Source organism: Mastomys coucha, unplaced genomic scaffold (assembly GCF_008632895.1).
Source record: "Mastomys coucha isolate ucsf_1 unplaced genomic scaffold, UCSF_Mcou_1 pScaffold22, whole genome shotgun sequence".
In the NCBI taxonomy this organism is placed as follows: Eukaryota; Metazoa; Chordata; class Mammalia; order Rodentia; family Muridae; genus Mastomys; species Mastomys coucha.
In genome coordinates, this window is record NW_022196905.1 from 257669014 (window position 1) to 257689140 (window position 20127).

The window sequence follows — 20127 nt, forward strand, 5'->3', positions numbered from 1 at the left end:
CCCTGGGAAAGCTCATTTGTGGAATGCAGCTTCTTCCTGACCATAATTCCTATGTTATTTGTTATTAAATGAGATGATATAGGTAGCATTCTTTATATAGTGTACACAGGTGGAGCTCTGTTATTGGCGTCTGCTAGATACATTTCAGTACACTGACTGTAGCCACCTGCTTTGTCTGCAGTTTCAAGCCACGGTGGAGGAGGGAGCCGTGGGAGTCATTGTCAACTTGACAGTGGAAGACAGGGATGATCCCACGACAGGAGCCTGGAGGGCCGCATACACCATCATCAATGGAAATCCTGGGCAGAGCTTCGAGATCCACACCAACCCACAGACCAACGAGGGCATGCTCTCTGTGGTCAAGGTAAGGGTGCCCTCAGGGGTGTCTCTGTCCTCTCGTGAACACATAGGACCCTGTGAAAAAGTTGAGAAAGTCATGGATAGATTCTGCCATTTCTCCTGGAAGCCCAGAGGGAATTTGAGGGGCTTACGGACTTCCCTGACTCAAATGTTCTTAGCTGGTAGATGGCCCCATTTGTTTCTAAGGCAGGGAAGGACAATAAGAGAGGACAGAGCAGGAACCTTGATCTCAAGTGCCTTCACAGAGCACCTGCCCACATTTTCTGCACCTCTGTTTACTTATGTATGAGAAATCACTGTTAATGTGGTGTATAATTCAGGATGGTTGCCACAGTCCTTTCTGCTTGCTGTGGCAAGGGGTCATGTTCAAGAGAGCTGTCTTAGTTTCTTTCTGAGGTGTTATCAAAAAATAAGTAAATAAATAAAACTACTGACAAGAGCCACTTAAGAGAAAAGGGGTTTAACTTTGTCTTTCATTCCATCATTGGGTGGGAGGGGATGGGAGAGAGGTGGATATCACAGCAGCAGGGCCTTGAGACCGCTGATGACACCACATCTGTAGTAAGGAAGCAGAGAGCAAGGAATAAATGTACACAGTGCCCATGATGTCCGGCCCCTTTTCTCTAGTTGGTACAGTCTGGATCCCCTGCCTAGGGAATGGCCCCACCCACAATGAAGAAGTCCACCCAGTCAAATCACGTAATCAAGAGTATCCCCCACAAGTGTGCCTAGAGCCCCACCGCTCGAATGATTATAGGTTCTGTCAAGTTGACAGCTCACACTGACCATCACAGTGGCTAATTAGCAATGTACCTGAGGTCCTGCAGGCTGGAAGTCCATGCTCTCAGCACCCAGAAAATTCAAGAAGACATCTGCATCTGCATAGATGACATGCCCTTATTCCATCTCCATGCCTTGGAAAGGGAGAGCCAGCTCCCCCATTCATAGAGCAACATCCCCTGACCAGCTTACCTCCTAATGATACCCCCCACACAGTTGCTAACACCCTCACATAGGAGCCTGCTACTTCGGGATATGAGTGGGGGTGGGGCATGTCCAGCCCTTAGCACTGTGAGGACATCATGAACAAATATGTAAAATGTTTGGCAGAACCAGCTACTTCCAGTCTGTATCAGTTTGGTACAGCAAGTGAGCATACATTTTGTGTGTGGCCTTTGTCTGTGATCTGTCGTGACCATGGCTCTGGGACCGATATGATACACTTGCTCAGAGGACTCTGTACTAGAAGACCATCTACAAAGATGAGTGTGGCTTGATTACTGAAAGTCCATCAAGGGCCTCTGTGAGCAAAACTGAAGGTGCAGTCAGGACTGGCAAATCCTGGGCCTCAAAGGGAGACTCCATCTCTTATCCCAGCTTCTAGAGGCCACAGTGGCCCTTCCAATATCTTCAGATCAGACGCAGCCTCTCAGTTGCTGCTTCTTGACGTTGTCATCCCTCCTACCACACCTTCTGCCCAATCGCTCTTCCACGGAGCCATGTGATCCCATCAGGTCCACTGAGTGGTCCAAGATAATCTCTCATCTCAGTGTCTCTTGTTTAACCATATCTACAAAGTCATTTTTGCCTTAGACTCTTAGAACTGAGAACTATGGGAGCGTTATCCTGCCTACCCCAGAATCTCTGCTGGTCTGCCTTCTGTTACTGTGGTGAAGCACTGGCCCAAAGTAGCTTGGGGGAAGAAAGGACATGTGGCAGATTACCCTTCCAGGTCACAGTCTATCACTAACAGAAATCAAAGCAGGATTGCTCTCTGTCTGTCTCTGTCTCTGTCTCTGTCTCTCTGTCTCTCTGTCTCTCTCTGCCTCTTTCTCTCTGTCTCTCTCTGTCTCTCTGTCTCTGTCTCTCTCTGTCTCTCTGTCTCTCTCTCTCTCTCTCTCTCTCTCTCTCTCTCTCTCTCTCTGAATCTCTGGAGACACTGTGTTGTGGAAAATGGACGATAAAAACGAACCAGTACAGAATCCCATCAGCAACTGCATCATATCAGTACCAGAACCATTGAGCATGGCAGATCAAAAAGCACACCTGATTTCTAGAAGACACAGAGCCTGGGTTCCTGCCCTTCCCCACCTCTGGGTCACCCCAGTTCTTCCTCTGTAATAATACAGTGACAGAGCTATCAGGAGAACCTGTCACTGGCCATCACAGCACAAGGCTGCTGCTTTCAAAAGGGTAACAGTTTGAAATAGTATCAACCTGGCCATCCTCTGGGTCTATAGCGGATGCTAGTAACTTACCAGCCTGTTGCTTCATGGAAAAACTTGAGTAAATACTTACTCTATCGTGTATCCTGGGGTGGAACTTGGTGGTCCCCAACATGTGTTTGCCTAAACTGGAGGAAAATAAACACCAAGACCAGAAGCCACCTGGATGAAGAAATTCTTTATTTCATCTTACAGGATACATTTTTTTTTATGATTTTTAGACTTTTTATTGATTCTTTGTAAATTTCACATCATGCACCCCAATCCCACCATCTCCCCATACCTTCATATCTGCCCTCCACCCTTGCAACATTCCCTACCCAAAAAAATTAAAAAAACAAAACAAACAAACAAAAAAAACCTCATCATGGAAACTGTAGTGTGTCACAGTGTGTCTCACAGTAGGACCCTTTTGTCCATGCAGCTTTACTTGCAAATGTTCATTGCAATGAGTCAGTGGTCTGGTTTAAGGCCTCTGGCTTGTGCTACACTGTCAATACTGGAACCTCACCAGGATTCCTCTCTGATATGTGTCAGGAGCCTGCCCTGGCCTTTAGGATTAAACAGTACTGAGTGGGATACAGCATCAGACAAAGGTCAAAGATTGATGATCCCTGGCCTTGCACTGGTTTCATTCTCTGTAACTCTCTCTTACTATTTTATGCTAATAAGCACTGCTTTCTTTTCTCTCTTGCTCAAGGGCCTCTTGCTGGCCAGGTAAGAGGCTTGGAACTTATTAACTCTTCATGAACCAGAGAGAAAAGAGGAAAATAATTAAAGTCTTTTACACAGGCAATATGCACAGATACATACACACTCATACACACACATACACTCTTGTCAGGCCTGGCCACCTGTCTCATCAACTCCACAAGTGTTCATGCATACTTACATACATACACATATATCTACACATGTACGTATAGACGGGTATATACATTTGGTGGGTGGGGCAGAGCCCCAGATGTTACACTTTAGTCCTTCTCTCTGTATAAGTACCTTCTTAGACAAAAGTTCTCTAGAAAATTACCTCATAGATCAAATGTTACACAAAAGAGGAGTTACAGAAGGATGTTGATAGTAAGTTCAAAGTAGTGTTTTATTCTATAAGCTCATTATGACTTCAAAGCAACAGTTTCACAAGGCCTTGCTTTATCGTGGTGCACACTTCTGGCTTCATCCTTGGACCTGACCTAGAATGAATGTCTTTCCTTGATCACAAATTTGTCCCAAGTCTATTTCTCTTCTTAGTATAATTGTAAAAGCTTATTGTATTCCTTATTATGCAGCCTTTACTTACTATTCTTTGAGGAGTGGGCACATTCTATTCTTGACTCTAACTTTATTATATCTTTCTGGCAAAACAGCTAAAACCATCTCTTAAAACTTTCTTCCTAAAATCATTTGAATCAAATCAGAAATTCCATGAAATCATTATCAGGAATTATGAAATCAGTTTGTCTATACAGCATTACTACATGATGCTACATCTTCATTGATCTGAAGAAAATCTGCGTCAACAGGGTGGGCTAATGCCCAGGAGTCATTAGACTCTGTAATAGGAATAGGAAAAAGCCTATCAGCTGCAAGAAGCAATCCTGAGATGAAGTCTCTTGGGACCTTGCTTCTCAGAAGCTCACTCATCATAGGCCATGCAAAAAATGGTGGGCCACCTCCAGGAAAGTCACCTGCTAGCCTTAACCTGTCCTGACAGACATCCTTACAAGTTACATCTTACAGGATCTTCATCTGTCCCCGATTTCTCTCCTCTGAGAGTGCACCACAGGAAATCACATAGCCCTAAACCCTGCCTCTGGCTCTGGGACCCCAACCTAAGCCGCCTCATACATACAAGTGCACAAGGACACACAACTCCCTTTATTTGTGCATGCCCTCAACATGGTCCATCCCAACAAGCCAGAGGTTTCTGTCTCCTTAAGTGTTCCAGTTGGAATAAGTAACTATTTCCCAATTGTCTTGGCTCCCTAGAGATTGTCTGAAATTTTTTTAGCAGGGTTGCTGATGGAGGGTATCACTTGGCAGGGGCAAAAATCTGTTATTAGAATCAAAGGAGAGGATGCAACAGTGACTTATTCTCAGGTTAGCAGGATAAGAACAAAATATAACAAGGCAATCATATATTGCAAGGGAGTCAAGGCAGGGCAGCAGCTGTAGGAGTAAGCTATGGTTTACCTGTTCCACCTGTCTACCAGAATAATGGAAGTGGGGTATTCCCACGCTCTGGTAGATCCCAGGGCTTGGGGCTCACTCCTTCACTGAACCCCCAGGGATGTTGAAGTCATGAGTTATGGGTTACAGTCTGGAAACCTTACAGGATCAGCATTGCCAGCAACCAAGGCTCGAGTTGGGGGGTAGGGAGGATGTCATTCATTTATCTTTTCATCCAAAACACAATGGTGTTGCACCAAGTTCATGTTTGCTTGAACGTGCCCTGTTCCTTTTATGCTTGTTTGTTTGAGAAAAGTTTTTAGCCCAGGCTGGCATAATACTTAATAGGTAGCCAATGACCTGTATTCTAGTTCATTTCTGTTGCTGTGATTTAAAAAAAAAAAAAAAATGCCCTGGGATAAAAAGCAAATTAGCAGATAAAGGCGGTTTGGTTTGGTTTGGTTTGGTTTGGTTTGGTTTGGTTTGGTTTGGTTTGGTTTTAAGTTTATAATTCCAAGTTACAGTCTATGATTGAGAAGAAGTCATGGCAGGGACTTAAGACATCCACAGTCAAGAGCAGAGAGATAAATGTCTGGACCCATACTTGCTTGCTTGCTTCACTCTTACACAGTCGAGGGCCCAGACCCCAAACTTCTCACGTTCAGTTTGGGTCTTCCTACCTCAATTAAGTATCAAGACAATGCCCTACAGACAGGCCCCACAGCCAACCTGATCTAGATAATTTTGAATTAAGACTCACTTCCCAAGTGATTGTAGATTGGATCACATTGAAATGAAATCCTGATCCTCCTGTTTCTCCTGAGCACTGGGATTCCATGCCCCACCACACCTGGGTCTTGCGATGTACTGGGGATGGGACTCAGGGCTTTGTGCATACTAACTAAACCTCTCCCATGTGAGCCACATTCCCAGGCTTCATATTCTTCTTCTTAAAGACTCCTGGAATGACACAAGACTTAAACCATGAAGCCCAGATCTCTCCCCAGGTGCTCACAGCTGCTTATGCAATGCCAAAGGGACCAAATGCAAAGTAGACATGAACCCCAGGGTATGTGCCTTTCTAACACCCATCTGTCTGCTCCCCCAGCCCCTGGACTATGAGATCTCTGCCTTTCACACCCTGTTGATCAAAGTGGAGAATGAGGACCCACTGGTACCCGACGTTTCCTATGGCCCAAGCTCCACAGCAACTGTCCACATCACAGTCCTGGATGTCAATGAGGGACCAGTCTTCTACCCAGACCCCATGATGGTTACTAAACAGGAGAATATCTCTGTGGGCAGTGTGCTGCTGACAGTGAATGCCACGGACCCAGACTCCCTGCAACATCAAACTATCAGGTAGGTGAGCTACTCGGGGCCCACGGATAGAAGAGTATAAGAAACCACCTTCCTCTTTGGTTGCCAAAGCAAGTTGCTGGTCACTGGTTGTAGTTGCTGGTTTCAATTGCTGCTTGCCTATTGCAAGATGCTGTTAAGGGAACCCTACTGCCCATCTGGATGTGTGGGAGGGAAAAGAAGTTTGCACCTGATGGAGCCAAAGTAACTCAGTAACAGGACAATATCCTCATCCATGATTCCAGCTCAGAAAGGGACCAGCTTCAGGGCTACATTCCTAAATACCCTAGCCCAATCTGGAGGGTCATAAAGAAGAGCCATGCTGTGTGGGCTTCTGCATCTTGTCATGCTCCAGCCTTATGAGAAAGGTACTGATTAGTTCCATTTGTAGATGGAGGTATTGCAAATTCAGGGATGGGAAGACAGTTCTCTGAGTAAAAAGATCTGCATTTGTGTTCCTGGAACCCACATGGATGGTGTAGTAGAGCACACTTGTAATCCCAGCACTGGGATGGCAGAGACAGGAAGATCCCTAGAACTTGCTGGTTGGCCAGTCTCACTTTATTAGTGAGCCCCGCATTCAATGAGAGACCCTGCCTCAAAGCATGAGGTAGAGGGCCAGGTATCCTACTTTGCTTTCTATCACCAGAATCAAACAATAATAAACACCATATCCAAAAACAGCTTGGGGAGGAATAACTTACATGTTCCAGTCATGTTGAATCATTGAGAGAAGTCAGGATAAGGACCCAAACAGTAGCAGAGGCAAGAACTTTGGAGGAGTGCTAATCACTGGCTTGCTGCTCATGGCTTGCTTGGCCTACTTTTCGATACAACCCAGGACCATCTGCCGAAGGATGGTACTACCTACAGTGGGTGTTCTCCAATATCAATCATTAATCAAGAAAATCCCCCCCCACTGATATGCCTACATGACAATCTGATGGAGATAGTCTTTCAAGTGAGGTTCTGTCTTCCCAGGTGACTCAGTTTCTATCAAGTTGACAGAAAATAATAATCTGTGCACTAGGCATGGTGGTTCACACATTTAATCCAAGCACTGGAAAGGCAGAGGTATCATCTCCTCTGTGAGTTCAAGGCTAGCATGGTCTGCATAACAAGTTCCAGACCAGTCAAGGCTACGGAGTGAGACCCTGTCTCTAATAACAATTATTATTATCATTAAAGACTTATAGATGCCAGCCTCCACATGCATGTACACACAGGTGCATGGACTCACGCATACACCTACAGTCTAGACACGTGTGAGCACTTCCTCAAGTCTTCCCAGGTGTGACAGCAAAGGAGACGGGCTGACACAGTGCCCTGTCCGGTCCCTTGGCTTCTGAATGCACATTAGTTCTGGGCCTCAGAGGCAAAGAGCAGAATTTGCCTGATCCTTAGCAATGGAGCCCTGGGTTGGAGTTCTAGTAATCAATATTGGGGGTAGGGCGGTCAACAATTTCTGCCTTCATTCCTTCATAGTTTTTTGTTTTGTTTTAACTTGTTCTTATTTATATTTAATCATATTTAGTTGAATTGTATTTAAAATATAATTAAATCATTTACCCCTTTCCTTTATCTGGCACCAGCCACTCTCTCTTGAATTCCTGGCCCCTTTTTTCATTATTGTTATACCTATATATGCATAAGTGCATAAATATAGCCTACTCTGTTCATTTAGTGTTGCTTGTATGTATATGATTTCAGGGCTGCCCACTTGATTTTGAATAACTAGTTAGGGAGCCCATCCCTAGAGAACACAGTTTCTCTCTCCTCCAGCATTCCTTAGTGGCCTGTGGTTCCTTGTCTGGGGGTGGGACCTCTTGAGACTTTTCCCTTCCATGTCAGTGTGCCTTTTGGTGTTGTCACTGTTCAGGTCTTGTTCAGGCAGCCATGTTGTTGAGGTATCAGGGGTACAGCTTCCCTGTCGTTTCTAGGAGACACACTCTCAGAACAGACTTCCCAGTCCTGTGGCTTGTAGCATCTTCCTGACCTCTCTTTCATGATGTTCCTTGAGCCTTGGGTCCAGGATTTGTGTTTTGAATATACCCATTAGGGCTGGGTACCCCACAATAGGTTTTCCTCTGTGTTTTGACCATGTGAGGTTTTCTATGAAGATCTCTGTCTGCTGCAGAGAAGCCTCTTTGATGAGAAATAAGAGTTACCATGTATCCATGAGCTTAAGCATAAATTTTTAAAAGCAGTTGGGAGTCATGCTGGTCTAGTAAAGTTGTAGCCATGGGTTCTCCTCTAAGATCCATGATCTCACTATCCCAAAGGAGCTGACTGTTTCAAGTACCCCATATGATTTCCCTCCTGTTGAGTGGGCCTTAAGTCCAATCAGACAGCTGTTGGTTACAACCAAGATAGAAGTGCCACTTCTGCACCCTCAGGGATAGCTCACCATGTTGGTCATTGCTGTGGTTCACAGGCAGTTGGACAGGACTACTGGTTGCTTTCCCCACCTTTGTCAATTTTACATAGAACCTTCTGGCACTATAAAAGCTAGTGTTCCTCCGGGAGGACGCTTTGGGTCGGATGCCGCTCAAATCTTCCCAGTCCTGCTTCCTTCTTAAGCTCTCCTCCAAGATTCAGTAGAAGGTCTCTTCATAATAAGATTTCATTAAATGGCCAACATCACCTGCCAGCAGCTACAGGATGCCCTCACCGAAGCACTGTCACACAATGAACAAATCACTGCACAAGCCCAAGTGAACAACTTGTCTCTGCAAAGAATGTTCAAAGTGTCTCCCACAAGAGAAGCAGAGGTTGTTCCCTGCCCCGCTCCCCACCCCACCCACACACACACACAGACACACACAGAGTTTCTTTCCACCTCCAGACTTTCTGATTTGCCAGATGAACTAGAGGATTTTGCAAGATAATACCAACTCCTCTGACAGTGAGTATGGGAGATCACCTTTCCTCCTCTGTCCTCTCTTCCCCTGCACCCTGCTGGGGATCCAGCAAAGGAAAAGACAAGTTAACCCTCAAAGTGAGCATTCCTTAAGGACTTGGATGGGAAACCTGCAGCTGAACTACAAGGCAGCAGTGCAGGCTGTCTTTAGGGTGGCTTACCATCATTTTTGTGTTTCTACAATAGAAGGTGGAGGCAAGGGATTCCTGTAAGGGATAAAATGAGCTGCAGCTGGAGCCCATTGTCAAGCCTGGGCTCTTCCTTGCTGTCTCAGCTCTGGCGTTACTGGAGATCAAAGGGTTAATGGAATGGAGAGTGACTCATGGGGGGTTCCTAGAATAAAAGCCACAGCACCATCGAGGACAGCGGTAGGAGAGAGGGTCCCTTTGGGTTCTCTAATTGAATGCAGTTCTGGGCTAACTTAAGCAAAGGGTTAATTTGCTGTGTGTCTGTGGGTGTTTCTAGGGTTGAGGAGCAGAAGGAGAAGCAGGTAGAGGCTGCACAGGATCCAGGGCATCCCTAAGGTTCCAGCTGGCATGAGTTGGTGGCCTGGCATGTCAGAGCTTCTTCACGGGGAAAACACAGCATCTCCAGCCACTGTCCCTCTTCCTCCCTCATCACTTCAGTTCACATTCCTGCGCTTGAGCAGAGGATAAGCTTCCAGGAAAGGGCACCTAGCTGGAGGGGCAGTGGAGATGTGACCACCACCTGTCGTGGTGGGCCAAGAAGGAAGGCAGGAGAGCATACTGCTTAAGCACTGAGAGAGGCCAAAGGTAACACTCCTCCTTGCACATGAATGAAGGACAGGATGAGATGAGGAGAGAGAGCTGGTTGGTGATGGCCAAGCCACTGAAGGGTACTAAGGCAAACTTCAGAACCTGGAAAACATGATCCAGGCTGTAGATCCAGGCCATGGGTTTCCTATTGGGCCCCAGTGCAATGTTAGGAACACCCACTGAAGAGATTTTGGGGGCTGCTAAATATCTCGATCCCGTGGACTGGAAAGGCAGGTCTGACCACCATCTGTAACCACAGGCCACCAGTGACCTGGACCCAGCTCAGACTCACCTATGCCTAACAATGCATGGATTAGTCCCTCTGATTGCAATGTGGGGACCTGGCAACCAGTGGAATGACATTGGGGTACTGAAGCCAGATTCCTTCTAACACCTCAATGCTATTCTCCCTGGCTGGCTCCATCCTCATCCAAGTTTGTACATCTCCAAGGAAATAAGGTCAGCCCTGGAACAGTCCTCTATCTGCCTGCAGAAAGAGCCATACCATACCCAGAAGCAGTGTAGCCAGTATCAGCAGGGGCTCGCTGAGCCATCTGGGACATGTGACCCTGGAGAGCAAGGGGATGAACATGACTGGCCTTATTGTTCAGTACCACTGTTGATCCCAGCATCCTCTGTGAAGGCTTGAATTGGTACCACTTAGAGAGGGCTGGGCCCTTCTCAGGAGACAAGAGTAAGTGCTGGGTTTTCAGGAGGCACAGATGGCCCCCATGGCTTCACTGCCTGAACCTTCTCTCTTCTCCCATCATCTCCCCTCCTCTCCACTCCCTGCCGTTCCCTCTACTCCTCTTCCCTCTTCCTGGCCATGCCCACTCCTCCATTTTCTGGTACTGGTTCTGAACTCATGAAACATCACTGGCAAGTGGTCCTGGGAAGGAGAGGCTCTTTAGTGATGGGGAGGTTGATCTAGCACACTGGAAAGGGACCTCCAGGCAGTCTGTCCGTGTAGGGGGGCATGGCTGAGTGGAGCGGCCAGGTGAGGAAAGACTTTCCCACAGCTCTTCACTGGGCTGCACAGAGTTCTCAGGCAGATGATGACTCTGCAAGTGGCCTCTGGTCTCATTACTGTTATAACTCAAGTAATTCTTTAGGGAACAGGATTAGAAGAGAAGGGAGTTTCACTCTGGGAGCTATTATTTTATCTCAGGATCTCTGAACGTAGCTGACTAAGGCACAACAAAAGAAAATGTTGCTGACCCAGCCCTCAGCTCCTAGCAGCCTCCACTCACAGCTAAGCCACAGGCAGGGCCCAGTGGTCCTGCACAGAACTCTGTCTCCTTCTTAGCACCGGTCGTGCCAAAACATCCCCATCTCTCTGCCTTTCTCTCCATCCCATTCCACTTCTGTATCTTTCACTCTGCCCATCTCTCTGGGCTTTCTTCTTCTAACTCAGTCCTTCTCTGCCCTTCCCCCGCCCCAACTCCCACCTCTCTGGCATCAGTCTCAACTCCAAACCTCTCTGCCTTTATTGTTCCTCCTCCTCTCCCTATTTCTATTCTTTGCCTGCCCCCACCTTAAAAGTGATCATGTGTATACAGGTATCTGCCTTCATGTGTAGGGGGCCAGAGACCAACCTCAGAAGCTGTCCACCTTGAAACAGTCTCCCACTGGCCCAGAGATCACCATATAGACTGGACTGACTGACTGGCCAAGAAACCCTGGATGTCCACCTGTCTCTGTTTCTCCAGTGCTGGGATAGCAAGCACGCATCACCATGCCTGAGTTTTATGATGTGTTTGGGGGATCAAACCCATCCCGGCACACTTGGATGACAAACACTTTTCCATCTGGGCTTTCTCCACAGCCATTCTCTTTTTTCTCTCTACCCACCATGCCCTCGTTGCCTCTCCTTCCTCTTCTTCCTTCCTCCTCAGCAAGATGGGAGCGAGGCATCTTCTGGTGATATTGAAGTGTTTCCTCCTGCTCCTCCCCCTCTTCCTCCCTCATTCTATTTCTCTGTCTCTTTTCCTCATCTCTATCTCCATCCAGTCTAAGACTCTCTGTGCTGAGTGAGCTCCAATAAGTACCTTCATCCATCTCAACTCCAGTCATGCTTGACCCCCAAGCCAGTGACAAGTAGCCACGTCCTCCTCAGCGGGCATCCTGAGGGCATCGCTTGAGTCCAGCCTGCCCTTGATGGTCACCACAGCCTCCTCCAGGAGAGGTCTCTTGCTGCCCCTCACATACATGGGAACCTCTAAGCAACCCCTGATCTAGTCCCCTAGACAGTACTGTCCTGTGTGACAGAACGCATATCCAGGCTTAGCCCTGACTTTGATCCTGCAAGGGGGTATTCAGAAGCCCAGGTACTTGGTCTCTGCCCAGTCCGTAGCCCTGAAGACAGGAGGTGCACAAGCAGGAGAGTGTAAATCCTCTAGAAGACCTTCATCACTGACGCCCATTTACAAGCCCATCATTCTGTGTGCTTTGCTCCAGATTGAAACAGACAGCAGTCTCTGAGTGATAGCGAATTCCTTCTGTCTGGTGACTGTTGAGACAGCTCGTGAGGAAACTTTTGCAATGCGAGAAAGGAAGGATCTGTAATCATCCCATCCAGGGAGATCCTTTTTTAACAACCTCCACGCAGATCCAGAGGGACTGGGGGGTAGACACAGGGAAAGAGTTCTCCCATTGATTGCCCCAAGTGGCTGACGTCACTCATTCTTCTATGTCCTGCCGTCTGTGCCTTCAGATATGCCAAGTAGACATCCATGTGCAGAAACAGCCATCATCCATGCACTGCTGAATAAGCACCCCTTACTCCACTACTAGTACCTGCTATTTCAGCAGGAAATACTTTCAGGATATAACAGGAAGATTCTAATTGAAGGGGCTCTGAAAAGGGAGCTTTTTCCTCACATGAGACAAGATGAGGCAGGTGTTGCGGCCCCAGAATATGACCAAGAGCCCGGGGTCCTTCCATTTCTGATACTGCTATGGGGGCAATCTCTTGGTCATGAACTGTTGTGGCTGCCAGTGCTTCAGCCTTCATATCTGTATATCAGCCATCAGGATGCTTTCAGGGAAGGAATGCTTTCTGGTTTTACCACTGCATATGTGTGTCTTTGTGTGTGTCTATGTGTTTGTGTCTATCTGTGTGTGTATGATGCATGTTTGTGCTTGTGTGTGGGTTCTGTGTGTGGATTCCGTATGTGTGTGTATGTGTATATATGGAGGACCAAGTTTATTTCAGGAGTCATAGTAGATTGATCCTCCATCATATTCATGAAGTAGTATCTCTCAGTCAAACCCAGAGCTCACTTACACACCCAGTCTCGGGAAATCCCTTGTCTCCATGTCCCCAAGGTCTGATTATGGATAGCTGCCTGGCACCTCACTTAGCATTTTCATAGATACTGACATCTCAACTCCAGTCCTCATGACTTCACAGCAGGTGCTTTAACTACTGAGCCATTTATCGGCCCACATCCTGGTTTTTAAGGTGGTTTCCTTATTTTCCTCTTCAAGCTTCGTTTCCTAAAGTTGTTCCCATTACCATCCCTATCTAGCAAGCAGCTCTTATAACTAAGATCTTTGTTAAGGAAGAGTGGACACTGAGAAGTGAGTGATGGTGTCTGCCATGTGGATCAAACCCTTCAATTTAACAGCAATCTATACCGTAGATTTTTACTGAGAACATCTCATGGCTGAGCCAGCTTTCCATTACAGTAACAGAATCCCTGAGATGATCCACTTAGAAAGAGACTCACACAAATGAGGTTCGGAATTCAAATCCCAGCACTACAAAACACAAAATCAGCCAGAGGGGAGATTCACTTAGGCCTATAGTTGCAAAGGCCCCATCTGTAGTCCATCATCCAAATTCCATCATCCGCATCCCACCATCCACAACAATCCATCATCCTTGTTCTTTGGAGGCTCTGGGGAGTTTGCACATCATGGTGGAGGCAGGGAGGGGGTGTAATCACTGCAATCAGATCACTTTTTAAAGAACAGGAAGAAGCAAAGAGAGAAAAAGGTAGATCTGGAATGCCAAGACCCCCTTCAAGGGCATGCCTCCAATGACCTAACTTCTTCCCACTAGGCCCCACCCACTAAGATGCCATCATCCTAAGACCAATCTTTTTGGCACACAAGATTTGGGGGGACCTTTATCCAAACCACAGAATGTACTGACATTGGATACTGGAGTCCTACTAAACAAAGTAACAGACAATACAAGGAAGACTGGGGACTCACACAGTATATATGTAGTACACTTTCCTGGCATGCACAAGACCCCAGGTCCCATCCCTAGCATGCTATAATCAGGTATGGCTATAATCTCAGCACTTGAGAGATAGACTCAGGGAAATTAAGAGTTCAAGGTCATCTCCAGCCACATAGCAAGTTCAAGGTCATCAACATCTACATGTGCAAGGGCTGTAGTTATAACTCATTGACCTATTGGATTAGGGTTGTGTACTTAGAGCATGCTCTAAGCCTGGCCCAACATTAGCTGTTGCACATTCCCTCACAAGGAATGGTGCATGTTTGAACCTCCCAGAAGTATATAGTCATAAGAAAAAGAATGTTGGGGATGGAGAGATGGCTCAGCGGTTAAGAACACTGACTACTCTTCCAGAGGTCCTGAGTTCTATCCCCAGGCACATGGTGGCTCACAACTATCTGTAGTGGGATCTGATGCCCTCTTCTGGTGTGTCTGAAGAGAGCGACAGTGTACTCGCTTATATTTAAAAATGAAGAAAAGAAAAAGGGAAATGAATGTTGGTGATGTTTGAGAAGGAGGGAGAGAGAGATAACAAATTAAAACATCTGAAGTTAAATGAAATTAAATGCCCAACATTCCTATCTTGGGATACCTCCTGCGAACTAAACAATATTTCAGAAACATCTTCAAGTTTGCAAAGGCAGGTCCACATCTCACATTGCACGAGTATCTAAACCAGGTACATACTGCAGTTAGCAAGAATACCAAGCAAATGACAGGGAGATGGCGGGCAATGGGCAGTGAAATGTTTTCCTCATCAAATAACTGTGAGCGGGAAAAAAAATGCTTAAATGGTTTTAAATTTTTCATAGCAAAAAAAATCCACTTGTAATATGGATATGCTGAGGTGTAGTTTTTATGAGTTAGGTGAACACTCTTTAGGATGGAAGCTTCTAAGGGCTGTGAAAGTCTAAACACAGGCCAGAACCTGGCCCTGGACCTGGCATATGCCAAGAGCACAGGCACGGAAGGGGTAGTGGTGGCTGGGTTGCAGTGTCTTGAGTGCCAGCATATGGAAACAGACGTGACTAGTTTGTTTTAATTTTTGGTGTTATTTTGTTAGTTCTGTGTGTACATGAGGGTACAGGTGTAAAACAATGTATTGTGGGGGGGCCAAGGACAGTTTGCCTCCATTGGTTCACACCTCCAGCTGTGTGGGTTCTAGGGAACACATTTAGGATACAAATGCTATCACCCACTGACCCATCTTGCTGACCCCGAAAAGTGTAGCCCGGGCTGACCTTGAACTCACAACCCTCCTGCCTCCTCCTCTGCTGTATCCCATCAGTATCCTCCTCCTCTATATCTTACCACTCTTCTTGGCCACAAGCTCTCTTAATCCCTACACACTGGCTAATGCCCACCAGCTGTGCAAGTGTTTCCAATGGCCTTGTTTGAATCTGGTGCCAGGCAGGGTGAGCAGCACCAGGAGAGGCGCCATAACAGGGCTCAGGCTCTTGAAGGTTACATAAAGAGCCTTTTCTGTCTGCCAGCCAGCCACCCTCCCAGCCTGACCCAAATTGAGTCTATTCTTTGAACACAGCCTCTGAATCAATGACACCTGCTCTGTCCTGGTTTTTTCTTTTGTGGTGGGGAGAGGGAGATGGGGGCTGTCTTAGTCTTAAATGGTCCCTCCCTTTTCCCTGAGCTTGAGCCTTCTCAGCTGAATGGCACTCATGCATTCAAAACGGTAAGAAATGCCACGGAATAATGGAAATTTAGCACCAAAAGATTTGTTTATAATGGCCAGCTTCATCTTCCTCTGATCGCCCTGGACTCATCAAGACTTTTCTTCAGAGCCCTATTTAATTTACTATTTGGGGCCTTTTAAAAGAAAACTCTGCATACTTGTGCCAAAGGAAAAAAAGTAGTAAATTGGGTGGGGGGGTGGGGATGTCGTTAGCTAACTGTTATACTTTTATTCTGTAATTGCTAAGGCCTTTGGAAGCAGAAGGCAAAAAAAAAGAAAAAAAATTTTCAATTGGCTTGAAAATGAAAATCCTGTCACCCCTGGGTTTCTGAGGACACACAGGTACCCAAGATACATAAGCAATAAGTGTTCAGTGAGAGAAAGGAGGGTCACAAATGTCCTAACTAGGTTTCAAACTCAGATTTAAGAGTTTAATTTGGGGTGCCACCCACCTTCTAAATTTTAATCAAATCTTAAAGGCTAGCTTATAACCTGTCTACCTGGGGAAATTAGAAGAAGCCTCTCCATCTACGAAGACCTATTAACACTTCATTCTAATTACATGTGGTTACTGACCTTAATAATAAGATTTGGGGTGAGGTAGTTTTGTTGTTTTTTAATGAGTCCAGATATTTCTTTCTGCAGTCACCAAACACAGTGCTTGAAATATAAATGAGTTGTTTATGAGAGTCCTTTGTAATTTTTAATTAAAGTGATGTTCTTCAGTTGGAGGTTTATGGCAGTGATACATTTTATCGCCGCATTGCGGTGGAATTCTTAATTATTTATGTAAATGTATTAGTAGACTCGGGCCTTGTTTTGAGTGGTCAGATTTTTCTGTTATGGAAATGTCCATGGGGTAGAAAGCCTAATAATTTACACAAAAGGGACTTGAAAGATCTGAGATCTCTGGTCTCTAAGAACTCTGGGTTTTGTCATAACGCACAGAGAAGAGGTCCGTGAATTCCTTCAGTGGTGTGCACTGGGTTTAATCATCCAAAAGCACTGGGTGCTTTATTTTATAAATCAGCTTTGTAACATCTGTCTACACGTGTTATGCATTTGCCAGGGGGCAGACACTCATAGTTGAAAATAGGATTTCAGATTGGCTGTATTTGAATATAATTATCATTTGCCTTTTTGTCTGCCTTGAAAATTAATTCTCAGAACCAACCTAGAAAAATATTGACAAATGTTAATATTGCTCCTTGCCCAATATTTGTTTTCTAAGTCATTCAATTTGCTTAGCTTTAGGGACTATTTGTTTTGGGGGAGTGGGTTTTTTTTTTTTTGAGGCAGCATCTTATGTAGCCCAGGCTGGCCTCATGTTCCCATGTAGCTGAAGATGACCTTGAACTCCTGATCTCATGCCTCTTTCTCCCAAGTGCAGAATTACAGGCATGCATAACCATGCTTAGCTATGCTTGGCCTTTAATACTTTGTAATAAAGACATTCAAAATAGGTGTGGGTCTCTGGTATAGAACAGAAGGGAGGCCACACCTGACAGTAGCACCAGCCAGTGCTGAGCACATCTCAGGGTCTCACCAGAGGCTGATCATAGCATCAACCCTCAAACAGTAATCACACAATGGGCAAGCAAGTCAGAGAACTAACGCAGAAAATTCTTCTCAGCCTTGGTCCCTAGCTGGCCTCCCTGATTCCTCTGGGACTTGAGGCTTGAAGTGGTGAGACGCTAAACTGAGATCTTGCCATTGTGGCTAAGGTGGAACTCCCTAGATCCCAAAAGCACGGCCAGGAATCACACTGTGAAGTCAGACCTTGTGTTGCCATTTGGAACTAGTGCTGATCCCTATGCGAAGGCTTGTGAATGGTAGAGAGGGCCTCTGCATTTGGACCAATCTCTCCATCCATTCATCCCCAAAACATGTAGCGAATACCTACAGTACATGTAATGAATACCGATGTCCCTTTGGGGACATAGCAATGAAGACAGCAGTTAATAGTATCCACTGTCATTGTTGGGGTGGGGATCTTGGGACCTGAACCTGTCTCCTTATGCTTACCAGACACAATCTGCCACTGAGTTCAAGCGACACTCTCAGCCTGGTTCTGTATTCACTGAACTACTTCCCTAGCCCTTGCTTTGGGGCACAGGATTACAGCTCATGCAAGCACGAAACATCTTTAATTGACATACGATAATTGTGCATTTGAGGAACAACAAGATGAGCAGTAAAGGCACTAACCACCATGCCTTACCACCTGAGTTCCACCATCAGGACTCACATGGTGGAAAAAAAAGAACTGACTCCTGAAAATTCCTCTACATGTACACACACAGACACACAGACACACACACAGACACACACACACACACAGACACACGCACACACACACCACTAAATAAATGTAATTTTAAAACATTACAAAGTACACCTCATCATTGCCTGCTTCTCTTTCCTCTTCTGCAAGCCTCCATGTTACATCCATGGGGATCCAGCGCCCCCTTCTGGCTCCCCATAGCACTGCATGCAAGTAGTGCACATACTCAGGCACACACACATACACATAAAATAAAATCGTTTTTTTAAAAGAAAATATTTTAAAATCTCAATTACCGAAACATTCACATTAAGCAAGGCAGGGAAGTTTTAAGTACAGTACAATAACTGCTGCTGAGTGACCTCCTGTATCCAGCTGGGCACTAACCCTGCACAGGAATGCTGGAGCCACTGGGATGTCTCTATGAAGAGCATTATGGGAAAGGCTCAGTGACCTTGCAGATCCAAACAAGGGTAGAAATGAATTCATCTGAGGTACAGGCTAAGGGAAGATATTCTGTGCTCATTCAGAACTGTCAGCCAGAGAGGTGAGGCACGGGTAGTCAGCCTTTCTATGACAATCAGCTTTCTGATAGAGCCACAAGGTCCTGAACTAAATTAACTTATAAGGAAAAAGATCGATTTTCGACGTGTAGTTTCGGAGGTTTACATCTGGTGTGAGTCTGTTGCTTTGGATACATGTCACACATAAGTTTTCCAGCTCCTGGTTAGCCCCAAGGAACAAAGAGGAAGGAGCCATGTTTTCCAGCTGCCTTGGAGGACACATCCTCAATGACCTGGAGACCTCCCCCGGACTCTGATTCTCAAAGGTCCCATTGCCTCCCCGAGGTGTTGGGCTGGAGATGGAAGCTTCTGAGCACAGCTTTCAGCAGACAGTCCAGCTGCAAGACGTAACCGATAAACAGAGACCCCGTCACCTGTGGAAATCAGCCACGAGGCTTGAAGGGAATAGAAGTCTCTGACTGAAAACAGAAAGAGACTACAAGATGTTTTAAATGGGTGGTCAGAAAGGGGGACCTCAAAGAAAGTGGAGCATAAAGAAACAGAAAGGGTGGTGTGAGAAGCCACTGGAGTGTCACGCCTGGAAATCCAACTGGTGTCTTCTCATCGAGCAGGCCTGTGTGAGGTGGGGGTGGTCACCTTGTTCCTTAGCTGCTGATGACGGGCATTCTAATAGACATGGAGACAGACTGGAGAGAAGGAATTGACATCCAGGTCTGTTTTTGTCAAAGGTCTTTGAAGTGGGGAAACATTTCTTTATTTTGCAAGAGCAGATGTCATTCAAACGTACCTGCACCCTGGAAGAGTGTCCTGGTTCTTACAGCACTGCCCCATCTCTTAAAGGGTTTTGGTCTCATCATCCTGACTGAGGGCCACCATTTAAAGGGTGTCTACCATCTCTGTCCCCCAGTCCATCCAGGCCCTTTGTCTCTAGGCTCATCTTGAAGACTGGAATAATGAAAGAGCAGAGGAACCAGTCAGTCGAGAAACATGAGATCACGGCTCACATCTTTTTGCTTTCTATTGGTGTTTCCCCACCCCCATTAAATGGCCACACACAGCGTTGTCCCCAGGCACAGAAACCATGTTGAGCAATCCAAAGAAAATATACATGGTGCACAAACTGTTCAGACATGGTTGTCATTCCACTGGCTGTGAGTTCAAGGCCAGTGAGTCAGCAGTCTGTGAAACAAGGGCATGTTCTGATCTGTAGGCTCAAAGGGACCTAGCACTTTATTTTACCCCGGGAGCATGGGTTTATCTTTGCCTAATTCTGTTTCCTTGGTAACCTCATAGGACACAATTACAGTGACCAACAAAAATTGCCCATGAGTGCTTGCCTGTGTCTTTTCTGCCTGTCTTCCCTCCCTGGGCTATAATTCTTGGGTACTGGGCTAATTATGAACAACACCTGTGGAGCATAGTAGGCTCTCAGTAAAATTTAATTTAATTAATGAGTGACTTGCAAATGAGTGGTTTTCAAATAATTCTTACCCAGGCATTAGATGCGCCAAATCCTACCCAAGAGATAATAATGAGTCTTCACAAAGCATTAAAAGGGATTTCCACCC

At 46.0% G+C, this 20127-nt stretch overlaps 1 protein-coding gene across 2 annotated transcripts in view; it reads left to right on the plus strand.

The window, feature by feature from the left end:
• The window catches only part of Cdh13 (cadherin 13), a 1053312-nt gene that overhangs the window by 962256 nt on the left and 70929 nt on the right, over positions 1 to 20127 (plus strand). For both annotated transcript variants that reach the window (XM_031341534.1, XM_031341535.1), the window contains 2 exons: positions 182 to 364; positions 5863 to 6116. In XM_031341534.1, coding sequence (XP_031197394.1) covers positions 182 to 364; positions 5863 to 6116 — 437 coding nt within the window. The remainder of the gene's footprint in view (positions 1 to 181; positions 365 to 5862; positions 6117 to 20127) is intronic.